Genomic DNA, 16,930 nt, shown 5'->3' with positions numbered 1-16,930 from the left:
AAGACAGTGTACTGAGTCCCAAGACACTGAATTATTTTTTTGGTAAACAAAAGTGGGTGGGTGCTCCGGATAAGACGTATGGGTCAAACTATATGGATCCCACCAACGTAAAATTGCTAGCAACGGAACTCGAATTTCAAATTGGATCCGGTTAAAGTATGCCCTTAGAGCATACATTAAACTTTCTATTTTTAAAAACATTTTCTTAAAAATTGAAAAAACTGTCATTACTTTTTTAATTTTTGAAAATTTTTTTTTTAAAAAATGAAAATTATTATGTACCCTAAGGACACACATTAGTAAAATCCTTTCAAATTGAGGTGAATTGAAGGAAGCATCTAAACCTTACCAACTATACCATCCTCCGACACTGAATTTTCTATCATCACCAAATGCAGTAACAATGGAGTAGGGACCACGCATGTGAAATCCACGTCTATGTAAGAGGGACCACGATAAACACGATGTCCTCACCTATCTCTGCCATACAAGGCCATCAATGCAAATACCAGACCAGCATAGTAGTGCCGCTAAAATTGTATTCCTATCTACTCCATGGCCAACCCGATCGCTCTCCCTCTATATAAAAAAATCCCACGTAAAAACACTTTACAAAGACTCTTTGATATCCTAATCTTCTTCCTTCTCCTTTCTCTTCTTATTTATCGTTTTCTCTTCCTCAAAAATCATGGTCTCACTTGGTTGCTTGCCTTCCTATGCGAGTCATGGTTCACCTTCACTTGGGCTCTCGTCATCAGCACCAAATGGAATCCTGTTGAATATAAAACGCATCCAGACCGACTCTTACAACGGTAACCTATAAGATGTTGTGCCAATAATACGTTACTTAATTTTAGTTACCACTACAATTTGTGTTTGGCTGTTCTTCTTCTATATATTTTTATTACATTCTCTTTACCTGGTCAGGTGTCTAACATGATTGATTCATGTTCATAACTTTGATATAGGGTACCTGAACTTCCATCGGTGGACATGTTTGTGACAACTGTGGACCCTGTGCTAGAACCACCTATCATCACAGTAAACACCGTGCTCTCTTTGTTGGCAATTGATTATCCAGCTCACAAGCTAGCTTGTTACGTATCAGATGATGGTTGTTCTCCAATCACTTACTACTCTCTTGTGGAAGCCTCAAAGTTTGCCAAGCTTTGGGTTCCATTTTGTAAGAAGTACAATATTCATGTTAGAGCCCCCTTTCGATACTTTTCTAGTAACCCCCAAACTTTCGGTGGTAGTTCAAGTGATTTTCAACAGGAATGGAAAAGAATGAAGGTAATCCAAATCTGGAGTTATGTCTGAAAATTTATTTTCCATCTATAGTCACAAAATTGGTATATCTTAAAAAAAAAAAAAAAAAAAAAAAACCTTTTGTTTGCTATATTGCAGTAATCTAATGGTAAGCTTATTACAAATTTTGTTACATAAAATTTATAAAGTCGTATATCATCAATCACAAATTTAAGAAAAAAAATTCAAAAGTTATATATTATATTATTTAAGTCTATTAATCACGTTATTTGGCAGATCAATTCGTAAAAAATTAATCTGAAATAGTATAGCATTTTTCAATTGTGAAAAGGGACAACGATGAGATCTTTGCCTGCAATTTATATACAAATTTGTTCGACTTTTTCTTCTGTAGGATGAGTATGAGCGACTTAGCCACAAAATTGAGGATGCGGTCCAAAAGTCCGTGCCAAGTGATTTTAATGGAGACTTTGCAGAATTCTCGAACATAGAACGCAGAAACCATCCAGCTATTATCAAGGTAACATTAACTCCCAAATAAAGAAAAAAGAAAAAAAGAAGAAGAAGAAGTAAAACTCAATGATTCAGGGAAAAAAAAGACAAAACAGGAAAATAAAAAAATAAAAAAATAAAAACAAAAACAAAAAGCAAAACTCAGTTGAAGAGTTGGCTTATCCTTTCACAAAATCCGCTTATATTAGATTACATACTCATAGTGTATCAATTAAGTAACCAATGTTCCATAAAAAAAAAAAAAAAAAGAAATCAATTAACCAATGATTTCCAAATAGCAGCCGCCCCTTTGACTATTGAACAGCTATCACCATTGTAGTTTGTCAGAATTTAAATTTTGACCTTTACCGTAGTGTAGCCTTGCTGACTCGTGAGACTTCAGTGTTTCCCTTTTCTTTTTCTTTTTTTAATAAATCATTTTTAAAAATGTTTTATGAAAAAAATGAAACATAAACTAATTTTTTTAACAATTTTTTTTTTTCAATTTTTCATAATTCTTTTTTAAAATAAATTATTAATGTATGTCCTAAAGACATACATTAACCGAGCCCTGTTAAAATTACATGTAAATTCTGAAAAACATCTAGTGTATTGGATTTATTTAAAACATAAGAATGAATGTCATAAGCATGAAATCATTTTCATGTGAAAGAAATGTTACATATGTATATGTTTGATATATGTATGATACTTTATTTTGATTTATATTATTTTACAATAGGTTATATGGGAGAACAGGACAAGTCTTCTAGATGAATTGCCACATTTGGTTTATATATCAAGAGAGAAGCGACCAAAACATCCACATCATTACAAAGCAGGAGCCATGAATGTTCTCGTAAGACATGGACTATAAAATTTGTAGGATTTTTATTTTAATAAATCTTATCACTCTTTATTGATGTATTCTAATTGGCTAACACATTTTTCCCCTTTTTTCGAACTGTTTGTATCATATATAGGCCAGAGTCTCTGGTTTGATGACGAATGCTCCCTATATGTTGAATGTAGACTGTGATATGTTTGTCAACAATCCAAAAACTGCTCTTCATGCAATGTGCCCACTACTGGATTCCAAGAGTGAAAACAAAATTGCATTTTCTCAATTCCCACAAGTGTTCTATGGTGGATTAAAGGATGACCCATACGGTAATCAAATGGTGGTTTTATTTAAAGTGAGTCAAATTGAATCTTAATCTTACGTAATAAGTCTTTTCTTTTTTCTTTCATACTCTATAATTAAATAAACATCAAATTTCATGGATATGTTACGTGACTAAAGGAAATTTAATAATATGAAGAAAGTTATCATTTGATTAGTCAAGTACTTAACTGCCTTTTATGTGCATATATAGTATATGGGGCATGGAATAGCAGGACTTCAAGGACCTTTTTATGGTGGAACAGGATGCTTTCACAGCCGGAAAGTTATCTATGGTCTATCTCCAGATGATGTAGATTCAGAAAATGGTAAGTAAATTAATTTTGGATTTTAACCTACCAAAATAAAATAAAAAAGTCATTCTCTATTAACCATAATGGGGGTACAAACAAATACATGTTTGTTTCAATTTTCTTCAACTTCAATAAGCAACTAACTTTTAGTAACAACACGTGAACTTTTGGGTCCATTGGACAATCACTTCATCATCATGGTGGAGATTTTCCGTTTTGTACTGCTAATGTTTTATTTTTCTCTTTCCTTTGGCAGAAAAAACAGCTAATAACATTCTTTCAAATTTTGGGAGTTCAAAGGAGTTGATCAAATCAGGTGCTAATGCTTTAAAAGGGAAGACAAATCCACCACCCAATCTTTCGAATTCTATTCAGGCATCATGCCAAGTCAGTGGTTCTGGTTATGAGTATGGTACTAGTTGGGGTACAAAGGTCAGTAACAATGCAAATATGCCACTTTTTTCAAAACTTGTTATGGTGCTAAATAAATTGTAATTATGTGGCCGTCACTGAATCTATTTTTAGTATCTACCAATAGTTAAAAAATAAATAAAAATTTAATCCCTAAATTTTTTCAACAAATATATACAAGTCACGAATTAGGAGGACCATTAAACGTATGTAAACCTTACTTTAAAAAATATTTGAAGTTTAGCCAACTACATGGATCAATTTTAAGCGTTACGTTCTTTCAGTGTTTTTTTTTTTTTTTTGATAAGATGTTGAGCCAGTATATTTCACTGAATATGTATGGGAAGGTGCACTTTTAATTACTTCCCTTATTCTTTTTTTATTTATTTAGTTTTTTTTTTTTTTTTTTACGGTCCAACTCTGATGATTGTGGGTGCCCCATTTCAGGTTGGATGGAAATATGGATCGACCACAGAAGATGTCCACACTGGACTAATGATCCATAAAAGAGGTTGGAGGTCGGCCCTTTTATCACCAAACCCACCGGCCTTTTTAGGGTGCGCACCCTCAGGTGGGCCTTCCGTAGCAACCCAACAAAAGAGGTGGGTAACAGGCCTACTTGAAATTCTTTTTAGCAAAAGTTGTCCTATATTTGCTACTCTCTTTGGAGAGCTTCAATTTAGGCAATGTTTGGCATATTTATGGGTCTTCATGTGGGGCCTACGCTCCATCCCCGAGCTATGCTATGCTGCTTTGCCTGCGTATTGTCTCATCACCAACTCCCACTTCTTGCCCAAGGTGAGGACAAACCACAGCAAGCCTCTAATTTTACTTTTGCATGAATGCACCTTCCAACATCTAATTTGTCTTTTTATTGCATCTATTCGTATTTTCCACTAAAATAAATTAATGATAGCTTTTTTTTTAGGGTGGGGAATTTTCTTTTTCTTAAGACTCTAATTTTGGCGTGGCAAAATTAAGCTCCTTATTGACGTTTTCTTAGTTAGATGGAAAATAATAAGAGGAGCAATTTTTAATAAAAAATTATCACCTTATAGAAAGAAATATACAGTCTCAATTTGTTAGCTATTAAATTTAGGAATGAAATGTTAATTGTCAAGAATATTATAGTTTAATCAGTTCGCACCTCTTGTGTCAAGATTAAAGTCCTCCCATTAAGTATAGAATTATCCAAAAAAAAAAAAAAAACTAATCATTTAAATTTAAAAAATGCATTTCAAAGTCATTCGGAACCCTAAACCATTACGTCATTGTTCATTTATGACAAGACATATAGAGTTACAATTGTGTCATGCCAAAACTTTGCTGCATTGTATAAATCTTGTGCATGTTATCATTATTGCTTCTATATTTTTTGCAAATGTGTTCCACACTTCCACCAAAACAAAAATCATGTGCATATGGTAATCTCTATTCGAAGTAATAAATTTTCCTATTGTCCAAAATTTGCGTGATGAAGCTCATGAAACTATAATATATTCAAAATTAAGTTTATAGTGTTTTTTTTTTACTGTTTTTCCAACCTTGCATGAAACTATAATATATTCAAAATTAAGTTTTTATAGTTTTTTTTTGTGTTGTTGTTGTTGTTGTTGTTGTTTTTTTTTTTTTTTTTTTTTTTTTTTTTTTTTTTTTTTTAATACTATTTTTCCAACCTTAAAACGTGCATATGTATATTCAGGTGCAAGAACCAACACTATATGTACTAGCTGCTATCTTCATCATTTACAACGTATACACTTTATCCGAGTACCTAAGAAGCGGCCAATCAGTTCGAGCATGGTGGAATAATCAAAGAATGTCACGAATAAACACAATGAATGCATGGTTATTCGGATTTCTCAGTGTGATACTTAAGCTCTTAGGAATATCTGAGACAGTCTTTGAAGTAACACAAAAAGACCAATCTAGTGATGATGCCAGTGATGCTGAAGCAGGAAGGTTCACCTTCAACGAGTCCCCAATTTTCTTGCCTGGTACAACCATTTTGGTGGTGCACTTGACAGCGTTGGTTGTAAGTTTATTAAAGTTGCAACCTCCAGCTCGTGATGGGCAAGGGTCTGGGCTAGGGGAGGTATTTTGTAGTGTGTATTTGGTGTTATGCTTCTGGCCATTTTTGAAGGGATTATTTGGGAAAGGAAGACATGGGATTCCCTCATCTACAATATGCAAGTCAATTGCTTTAGCGTTACTTTTTGGGTACTTTTGTAGAAGGGCTACAATAGGTTGAGACTTTGGTCATGAAATTATTTTCTTTGCTCACTACGATTGAGGTTTTGGTCATGAAATTATGATGTTTCTCACAGTAGGTTCAAACTCAAATTTAGAAAATCAAAACTTGTATGAATTCTTGATGTGAGAGATATTATGGTTCAAGAGACTAAATCTACCCTACGTAGGGCCCATGTATTAACATGTTCCCCCTCCATCCCTACCCCACCCCCGAATGATTATAGAATTTTATTTTTCTTTATGCTTTCCAATAAAGTTTAGTTTCCCTTCAAATTGGTGTTTTAATAATATGTACTCTAATTTTCTTTGATGAAAATATGTACTCTAATTTGAATAGCAAAAATTCCATACTTTAATTTTCCATTTTGCTTTATTTGCATCTATACGACGTACATGTTCGTTGTTATAAATAAACGTAGCTAATAATTTTATAAAGCCATTAACTCCAGTGCCTCATAATTGTTACTTGTACACCCCCCCCCCCCCCCCCCCCTCTCTTCTTTCCACTTGTTCTTGGCAGATTACCTTAATTTTTAAGACCAAATGATTTTTATAAGACCTCCTACAGTTTTTAGGAAATAGTTTTTTTATTGGAAAAGGACTTTTAAAAGGAAGACCCAAGGGTTTTGATTGTTCATTTGTTAAAACAATGGATTTCATGAAAACTTTTGAAGAAACTTTTCCATGAAAATCATTTTCACAATACAAGCAGCTTTAGGTGATTTGGAAACACTCTTTGAGAAATAATTTTGAAAAAAAATAAAGTGTTTGAAAATCATTTGAAAAACAAGCTTTTAAAGTCACTTCGAAAACTTCTTTTAGATCAATCTTTTTGGTGTGGGAATTATGGAAGAACTAGTACGCAAATCCATATTTAAAGAAGGGAAAATTTGTATAAAATCATGCTTGTATAAATGGATCTATGAACCAAACATTAAGTTCACAATGTATGCATAATATATTTAGATATTGGAATTTCTTGAGTCCTGTCCAAGACTCAAGCAATTTCAATATCTAAATATTATGCATGCATGTCATATATATGCAAATAAAATACCATCTAGCCTTCATGTACAAATTTAATTAGATCAGATCAAGAGAATAGCTACATGTAAAGATAAATCGATCCAATCAGTCAAGCTTATTATTCAAAAAACCATCACATATTATTCCAAGAGCCAACTAGATAGAACATAATGGGTAAGTCATATAAGAAGTAAGAACATGGGTAAGCCATATAATCAAAATAACATATGAAGCAAGATTAAAATTATATTCATGCATGCAAAGATGAATGAAGTAATGAACATATTCATATTATTGTAAGAATTAGCATGATAGATATAAGCTTGAAATCAAATTCTAATCCTATCATGTATAACAATACCCATTCATGTCAATGAAAACATGTTCAATCATATTCTTTATGCAAACAAACACTTTAATTAAGCAAAAAAGAATTTGAAAACAATGACAATAAGGGAAAATTTAGAGATTATACCCTTGGAGACTTTGATTTAGATTATGGGAATTGAATTTAGGAATTTTCTAGAGTATTTGGGAGAGTTTTACGAGGATTTCAATGGATTTTTTTTACTTGTTCAACCAGGAGTAGTGTTACATACAAGTGAGAGGGTTCAAATGAGACCCCTAGCTTAGACCAAAAAATAGTTATATATAAAATTATATATTTTTTTTGTTTTGATCCCTTAAAATAAAATTTTGAACACCTTGATCCTAATTTTTTTTAAACTCAGCTGAAATAAACTTGAATATGATTATCTTAGTACTACTTTCGAAATATTTTTACAATAAAATTTAAGTGATAAGTTGTAACTGGTTTTATGTGGATCCACAACTAATATTACTTTTTTACTTACCTTTGACAACTTGCCATCTAGATTTTGTTGCGATTTTTTTTTTTTTTTTTGAAAGTATTATGCTAGTAACACTACTCTTAAAATATTTAATTTTATAAGAAAAAAAAAATGTTTCAAAATTTTGCTCATTCATTAAAAAATCATAATAAACCTTCTCTTCTGGACTTTGGCATTGACAGCAAATTGAGTTTTTTTTTTCACTACACTTTTCTTCTTCATCAGCAACAAATTACACCACCGATATAACTAACAGATCTGCATCTACATCTGTGATTCTTTCTTTATTCTCTCTATTTCTCTTTCTCCCTTCTATATTTTCTTAGTTTTTCTTCTATTCGATAAAGTAGTTTAATAGGTGCTCTATAGGTAACACAAAAAGACCAATCTAATGATGATGCCAATGATGCTGAAGTGGGAAGATTCACCTTCAATGAGTCCCCAACTTTCATGCTAGGTACAACCATTTTGGTGGAGCACTTGACAGTGCTGGTTGTGAGTTTGCTAAAGTTGCAACCACCACCAGCTCATGCTAGGTATGGGTTAGGGCTAGGGGAGGTATTTTGTAGTGTGTATTTGGTGTTAAGCTTCTGGCCATTATGGATTGAGGTTTTGGTCACAAAATTATGATGTTTATCACATTAGCCTCAAACTATAATTTAGAAAGTTGAAAGTTGTAATAACATTCCTTAATGCATGAGAGATATTAAGGTTCAAGAGTTTAAATCTATCGAAGCACCCATGTATTTAATATGATTCCCCCTCCATCTCAACCCCACCCCATGGAAGGATTATAGAAAAAAGAAAATTATTATTTATGATTACCAATAAAGTTTAGTTTGCCTTTGACTTGGTGTTATAATCATATATACTTTAATTTGACTAGCAGAAATTTCCTTCGTTAATTTGCCATTTAGCATTATCTGCATCTTCAAGACATATATGCTTTTTGTTATCAATAAACTTAGCTAATTCCCACTTGTTGAAGATGAAGCTTCATTTGGGTTGAAGAATAGCTCGAGGAAGAAGAAGTCAGAAGTTACTGTTGAGATTTGAAGGTGCTTTCTAATCTGATGAAACGCATCATTCTACTAAAGGTATCTAATGCAAAGCGCCCTGTTTTCACTTATGCATTTGATTGTGTATAACTCTGCCTAAATGGTGTCGTGTGTGTGCATTTAAAGAGCAATTCAAGATGGCACGAAAATCAGTTGAGTAAATAGTGAGATTCGCTTCAAATTGTAAATGAGCAAGAAATACAATTTTTCTATTCATTCAGCTCTCTCTCTCTCTGTGTATGTGTGTGTGTGTGTGTGTGTTATACTTAGAGTCAATATTTGTTTTGTTCTTACTTCAATACAGAATTTTGTTTCATAAAGAAAGTTTTCATGGTATCAGAACCCACGATCCTTGCTCAGAATTCATCAATGGCAGCATCAAGCTCAACAATGGCTTCTTTAACTTCTTCTTCTACATCTTCGAATTCCTCAGTAAATGTGATGAATCAGCCACTTTTGCTTTTGTCTAACATGGTGAATATGATGACAGTCAAACTAGACAACACAAATTATATTGTGTGGAAACATCAAATTTCAATGGTTTTAGAATGTTTGAATTACTAGAAGAGCCACAATTGATCCCTGATAAATTCCTTAAGGATATTTTTGGAGAATCCACCTCAATCTTGAATCCAAATTACTTACTCTGGAGATCAAAGGAGAAAGCTTTGCTTACATTCATAAGCTCTACTCTGCCTCCTTCCATCTTAGCAGTCATAGTTGGCTGCACTTCTACTATAAAGGTCTGGAAAATCTTGGAAAACAGGTTCTCCTCCATCTCTAGATCTCACATAATGAACCTTAAAGGTGAATTGCATAATCTCAAGAAGGGAGTAGATACTATAAATCTTTATCTACCGAAGATCAAAGTAATGAGAGATAAACTACTATCAGTTGGTATGATCATTGATGATGAAAAGCTAATACATATTACAATTAAGGGCCTTCCTCAAGAGTACAATGCTTTCAGGTCTGGCATAAGGACCAAAAGTACTCAATTAAGCTTTGATGAACTCTTAACTATGCTAAATGCAAAAGAGGAGTCTCTAAATGAAAGCTTGGATGTCAAAGATCCTATCTTTGTGCTGCTACCTCAAAACCTAATGGAAATAGTTACAATCAATACAATAAAGGAAGGGGCAGAGGGAACTATAACAGTAGAGGTGGAAGAGGAGGTAGAGGTCCGAGTAATCAACTACCTTAGTATAATCAATTCACTCACTTCCAACAAAACCAGTCCAATTCTACTGTTGCTGGTCCAAGATCAAAGAGGCCACCTTATCAAATATGTGGCAAGCTTGGACATTTAGCAATAGATTGCTGTCATAGAATGGATTATGCCTATCAAGGCAAGCATCCACCTACCAAACTTGTAACAATGACTATTGCATCCAATGCTTGTCTTGCATAAGAGCAACCTTGGCTCGTTGATAGCACAGCCACAGATCATGTTACTTCAAGCCTGAATCAACTCAACTTTCCCATGCCTTACAATGGTCAAGACCACCTCACTGTTGGCAATGGGCAAAACCTATCACTCATATAGATAACACTCTCATTCCTTCTTCCTATTCAACCATTCATCTAAATAATGTGCTTAGAGTTCCTTCCATTTCCTCAAATCTTGCTTCTATCAATAAAATCTGTCATGATAACAAATGTTGGTGTTTTTTTAATGAAAATATCCTTTCAATTCAGGCTTTGAGTAAGGGGAAAGTACTCTACTGAGGCAAGAGTGAAGATGAAGTTTATCCCATCTATCTTCACAAAGCTTCTCAACTCACTTTGTCTTCTAAAGTCTGTAACAATGCTGCTAAGTCCACTGTTTTCAATAAAACACTTTGGCATATGAGGCTTGGTCATCCTCACGATCAAGTTCTCAAACTTCGTTTTCCTAATTTGAAGTCTATATTGAATAAGTATACTAATTTGAATCATTCTTGTACACATTGTTTGTATGGTAAAATGCATAATCTTCCTTTTCGAAAATCTTAGTTTATTACATCTTCTTCTTCTAAACTTATACACTCTGATGTGTGGGGTCTTGCCCCTATGCAATCAGTAAATGGTTTTAGATATTATGTTTTGTTTGTTGATCACTTTTATAAGATTTACTTGGATTTACCAGCTTAAGTCTAAATCTAAAGTCTTTTCCAAGTTTGTTCTTTTTAAAGCCATGATTGAAACTCAATTCTCCTCCAAAATCAAAACATTTAGATTTGATGGAGGTGGTGAATATACTTCATCTACCTTTAAATCCTATCTTCTGCAACATTGCATTATTCATCAAATCTCTTGTCCTTACACCCCACAGCAAAATGGTTTGGTTGAGAGGAAACATAGGCACCTCATTGAAACCACAATAACTCTATTATCTCAAGCCTTTATATCCACTACTTACTGGTCATATGCTGTTCTTACAGCAGTTTCACTAATAAACTTACTTCCCACTTCTGTTTTGAGCTTTGTTTCCCCTGGTACAAGCTCTATTCCTCTCATCCTAATCTATCATGGTTAAAAGTTTTTGGCTGTGCATGTTATTCACATCTCAGACCTTACACTACTCATAAGCTTTAGCCTAGAACCAAGGAGTGTCTATTCTTAGGATATTCCTCTAATTCTAAAGGGTATCTCTGTCTTAATGTTCAATCTCAGCATCTTTACACCTCTAGTTATGTGTTGTTTAATGAGTCCAAATTTCCCTTCACTACTCTTTCTACTTCTTTACTTCTTCATCTTCTCCAACTTCAGTTATATTAAATTCACTTTGGTTATCAAATCTCCTTTATCTTCACTCTTCAAATCAACTTTCTTTATTGGGTCCTTATATACCACAATCTATTCCTTCTGTGACTGCCACACCATCCACTCCTTCACTGCCTAGCACACAATCCACTCCTCCTATGCCTGCTACCCCATCTCTCCCTCACTCTACTCCATTGCATACTCCTATAGATATTGTCCTTGTCACTATTGCTACATTACCTGCAGTTTCTCCCTCTGCTATTTCATTTACTCCTCCTATCATGCTTGAAGTTTTCACCACCACTTTTAGTAATCTGCATCCTATGCAGACTAGATCCAAGAGTGGCATTACTAAGCCTAACACCAAATTATGATATAAAACCATTTTGGACTACACCTACACAAAACCCCCATCCTTCAAAATTGCATCTAAATACCCCAAATGGTGTGAGGCGATAGATGCTAAGTTTCAGGCCTTACACACACACACACACACAAAAAACACACACACACACACACTTTGAATTTAGTTCATGCTCCTCCTCATGCAAACTTGGTTGGATGCAAGTGAGTTTTTAAGCTTAAATTCAACAGTGATGGCTCAATTGCTCATTACAAGGCAAGGCTTGTAGCAAAAGGTTTACATCAACAGGCAAGCATAGACTATTCTAAAACTTTCAATCCAATGATCAAGCCTGCTACTATAAGGCTTGTTTTGGCAATTGTTGTTAGTTGCAAATGGCCTTTACGATAGCTAGATGTGTCTAATGCTTTCTTGCATGGATTTCTCAAGGAAGAGGTGTATATGCAACAACCTCTTGGGTATGTGGACCCTACTCATCCAAGCTATATGTGTAAATTGCATAAGTCCTTGTATGGTCTCGAACAAGACCCTTGGGCCTAGTTTGAGAGATTCACATTTCATCTTCTCCATCTTGGATTCACTGCTTCTATGGTTGACAATTCCTTTTTCATTTTTCATTCTACAAGCACCATCATCTATCTGCTACTGTATGTAGATGATATCATTATAACTAAGAACAATTCTGCTCATATTGCTCAGCTTATTGCAACCTTAATACTTTTTTTGAACTTAAGGATCTCGGATCACTCAATTTTTTCTTGGGCATACAAAATTCTCACTCTAAATTTGGCATTACTCTCACTCAGTCCAAGAATGCTTTTGATATCCTTTATAGATTTCATATGGAGAATTTGAAGCCTACTAAGACTCCATGCTGTCCATCCACCAAATTACTTCCTCATGATGGTGTTTCTCTCTTTGATCCCACTGAGAATAGAAGTATGGTGGGTGCTCTTTAGTACTTGACTTTTACATGTCATGATCTTGCCTTTAGTTTTCACCAGCTTTGTTAATTTATGAGTAGACCCACATCTACTCACTAAAAAGCTGCAGAACGTGTTCTCCAATATATTCGAGGAATCTTGCATCATGGCATTTCTTTTACACCTAGTCCAATGACTCTCACAGCATTTTCAGATGTGGACTGGGCTAGTGATCCCACTGACTATTGCTCAACCACTAGTCTTCTTATTTCTTGGTCCCTCTCCTATTTCATGGTCCGCTAAAAAGCAGAGTACTTTATCTCGTTCTTCCACAGAGGCCAAATATCGGGCTTTAGCCACCACAGTTGCAGAGATCTCTTGGCTTCGAATTTTGTTCAAGGAATTGCGAATTTTCTTCCTCATGTGCCTGTCCTTTGGTGAGACAACATCTTTGCTATTGCGTTATCTGCTAATCCTATTTTTTACTCTCGCACAAAGCATATGGAAGTCGATTTTTATTATGTTCATGAGAAATTTTTGCGCAGAGATTTATGTGTTCGTTTTGTTTTTGGAGAAGATAATTTTGCAAACATCTTCACTAAACCCTTGCGTACTCCTTCTTTCCTTCATCAACGACATAAACACCTGGTGGATTCTTCCTCCTGTCGTTTGAGGGGGGATGTTGCAGATGAAGCTTCATTTGGGTTGAAGAATAGCCCGAGGAGGAAGAAGAAGTCAAAATTTACCGTTGAGATTTGAAGGCGGTTTCTAATCTAATGAATCGCACCATCCTACTAAAGGCATCTAATCCAAAATGCTCGTTTTCACTTATGCATTTGATTGTGTATAACTCTACCTAAAATATGTCTTGTGTATGCCTTTGAAGAGCAGTTGAAGATGGTAAGAAAATCAGTTGAGTAAACAGTTTCTTCTCCTTGGTTTCAAGGAGCTAATCCGCATAATGTGGAACCTAAAGTTATTTAGTTATTCTCATAAGCTTTGTACTATAAATAAGCAAGAAATACAATTTTTCTATTCATATGTCTTGTGTATGCCTTTGAAGAGCAGTTGAAGATGGTAAGAAAATCAGTTGAGTAAACAGTTTCTTCTCCTTGGTTTCAAGGAGCTAATCCGCATAATGTGGAACCTAAAGTTATTTAGTTATTCTCATAAGCTTTGTACTATAAATAAGCAAGAAATACAATTTTTCTATTCATTCATCTCTCTCTCTCTCTCTCTCTCTCTCTCTCTCTCTCTCTCTCTCTCTCTCTCTCTCTCTCTCTTTGTTTTACTTAGAGTCAATCTCTGTTTTGTTCTTGCTTCATTACAAAATTCTGTTTCATAAAGAAAATTTTCACCACCCTCCCTCTGTTCCGTTTGTTGTTTGCAAAAACTACTTTATGGACCTTAATTTTGAAAATTAATTTTGTTTTAGTTGCCACAAAACTAATTCTATCAATTTAATCTTTAGTTGTTTCAACATACATACCCTTATTTGACTCACATAAAATGCTGACATATTCAACATATTTTTGATATCCTCAATTTTAGGATTAATTCAATTTTGTTGTGTTAATTTTGTCTATATTTTTTGACTTTGTTCTTGTAAAGTTGTAATTTACAACTATGTGTTTTTGTTGGCTTTATTTCGTGCCAAATTTGATTGTAATTTCATTCAATCTGTTGTACCCTATATTTATTGTGGGATTTATTTGTAAGGGTTGTGTGATAGAGAGAGAGTGTGTGAAGACTCAAGCTATTGAAGACAAAAGGATTTTCGTGGGTAGCTCATAACTAAGCATCCCGCGAAATGATGCATATGCCCCGCACATGACTAGAATGCGAAAAGTCAGGACAGATGGAGACAGTTGTGTTTTGCGAGTATCTTGCGAGTAAGGACTTCCCGCAAGACACCCGCAAAACATTCTGTTCTGGCAGTTTGTACTATCTGATACACATTTTCTATACCCACATTACCCACAATTGTTGAGGAGTGCTTTTGAGAGAAAATCCTAGCCAAAAACCTTGAGAGTTAGAGATTGCTATACTCATATATCTCTACACATTTGCTTGTGCATTTCCTCAACTCCTACCTCTCCATTTCCATATCATTGAGAGGTTGATAGCCCAAACACTTACCACACCCTATCTAAGTGTCAAGTGAGAATTTGGTGTTGCTGGGAAGCATTGGAAGAAGCCAAGGATGGAAGATGCACTTGTTGCAGGATCCGGAGAGCTAGACAAAACACGGTTCTGAGTAGCCTTGTTGGAGTAGGAGCTTGGAGGGCTTAGGTACATCGGGTAGATTAGGCTTGGAGGGTCTCTTGCTAACCCATGTATCCCAATTGATTGTCTAGTGGATCGAATACCGCTTGGAGGGTGGCGGAGAGGTTTTTTGTCGAGTTCTTCGGTTTCCTTTTCGATAACACATCGGTGTGTTATCTTGTGTTTGTATCCTTCTTCCCTACTCTTTTAGTTTTCATTTTACTACTGTGTTTTATTGTTTATGGCTTAGAGTAACTTATTTGTTCATCCGCTCGTTTTTACTCTTTTCTACACTTAGTATAAGTTAGAGTAAAATTTGTCAAGCCGTAATTTATCTTAGGGTCTGAACAGCTCTTGTGTTTTCACACAATTTAGAGCATTCGATTGGTATCAGAGCAGATGCATTCATTGTGGTTTAAATACCTTAATGCGATCCTTGACCCCTCTTTGAGATGGACTGGTCTCAATCTTTAAATGCGCCACCATATTTTGATGGTAGCAATTTTGCCTTTTGGAAAGTCCGAATGAGGGCATTTTTATGTTCAATAGATGAAATTTTTTAGGATGTCGTTGATATTGGGTGGACTAGACCAGAGGCTACCAAATCCACATGGGATAAGGCAGCTCTCGCGGCGTATAATGCAAATAGTAAAGCACTAAACGCTATTTTTTGTGATGTATCTCCAGATGAGTTCCACAGGAGATCTCACATCACTGTTGCCAAGGAGGCATGGGAGATATTGGAGACCACTTATGAAGGAACAAAGAAGGTGAAAGACACCAAGATACAGATGTTGACCACTCGGTTTGAGGAGCTGAAAATGAGTGAGGACGAGTCCTTTGACTCTTTCTATAACAAGCTGAATGAAGTGGTCATCGGCAAGTTCAACTTGGGGGAGAAAATTGAGGACTCGAAAATAGTTAGGAAAATTCTTCGTTCATTGCCGGAGAGCTTCCGTGCAAAGGTCACAGCAATTGTGGAGAGCAAGGATCTTGAAGATATCAAAGTCCAAGAACTGATTGGCTCCCTTCAAACTTATGAGTTATCATTGCCCTCATAAAGGAAGAGTAAATCCCTTGCAGTTAAGACTATTAATGAAAGGGCAAAAGCTCATGATGCTTCAGATGAGGATGGTGTTGAGAAAGAAGTTGCTTATCTAGCAAAGAATTTCCGAAAATTCCTGAAGTTCAAGAACAGTGGAAAATTTGCTGAAAAAGGGAAGTTCCCAAGTTTTGGAAAAGATAAAAAGGACTTCAAAAAGAGAGAAGGGAAGGAGTCCCATTCCACTCAAGGAGTCACTTGTTTTGAATGTAATGGACATGGTCATTTCAAAAAGGAATGTCCTAATTATTTGAGAACGAAGGGCAAGGTGTATGCCACCACTCTTAGTCACTCAGATTCTTCCAACTTTGATTTGAAGGAAAGCTATGATGGAGAAGGGAATTACTTCGCTTTTATGACTATTGCTCATATTGAATCGATGGATGATTTGAGTAAGCTTGTTGAAGAGCTTGGAGAGCATAGTGATGAAGAATCAATGGGAGTTGTAGAAGAATCAGATGTTGAAGAAAATGAAAGTACAACCGGTCTTCAAGAGAATTACAACTCACTCCTTGAGAAGTCGGGAGAGTATGCAAGGGTGGCTAAAGCAGCCGTGAAAAAGATGAAGAAGGTAGAGGAGGACTATAGAAGTCTCCTAATGCGATACAAGGAAACCAAATGTGAAATGGAGACGATGAATGGAGAGCTGACCGAAGCCTACTCAAAGATAAAATTTCTTGTGCTTGAGGTGGTTC

General features: G+C 35.1%; 1 protein-coding gene across 2 annotated transcripts in view; it reads left to right on the top strand.

The window, feature by feature from the left end:
- The first annotated feature begins 490 nt into the window (after positions 1-490).
- The window catches only part of LOC126695317 (cellulose synthase-like protein H1), a 69,145-nt gene continuing 52,705 nt past the window's right edge, over positions 491-16,930 (top strand). The window contains exons 1-9 of one of the 2 annotated variants that reach the window (XM_050392014.1): positions 511-812; positions 969-1,293; positions 1,664-1,789; positions 2,504-2,620; positions 2,745-2,957; positions 3,138-3,252; positions 3,494-3,669; positions 4,096-4,446; positions 5,351-6,174. In XM_050392014.1, the coding sequence (XP_050247971.1) occupies positions 556-812; positions 969-1,293; positions 1,664-1,789; positions 2,504-2,620; positions 2,745-2,957; positions 3,138-3,252; positions 3,494-3,669; positions 4,096-4,446; positions 5,351-5,899 (2,229 nt within the window). In that variant the 5' untranslated portion in view covers positions 511-555 and the 3' untranslated portion in view covers positions 5,900-6,174. Of the gene's footprint in view, positions 813-968; positions 1,294-1,663; positions 1,790-2,503; positions 2,621-2,744; positions 2,958-3,137; positions 3,253-3,493; positions 3,670-4,095; positions 4,447-5,350; positions 6,175-16,930 lie in introns of those variants that run through there. The other variant, XM_050392015.1, reaches the window with a different exon arrangement.

This window comes from Quercus robur, chromosome 8 (genome assembly GCF_932294415.1).
Source record: "Quercus robur chromosome 8, dhQueRobu3.1, whole genome shotgun sequence".
NCBI lineage: Eukaryota > Viridiplantae > Streptophyta > Magnoliopsida > Fagales > Fagaceae > Quercus > Quercus robur.
Note: the sequence above shows the minus strand (reverse complement) of the source record. Positions and strands in the feature narration are given on the sequence as shown.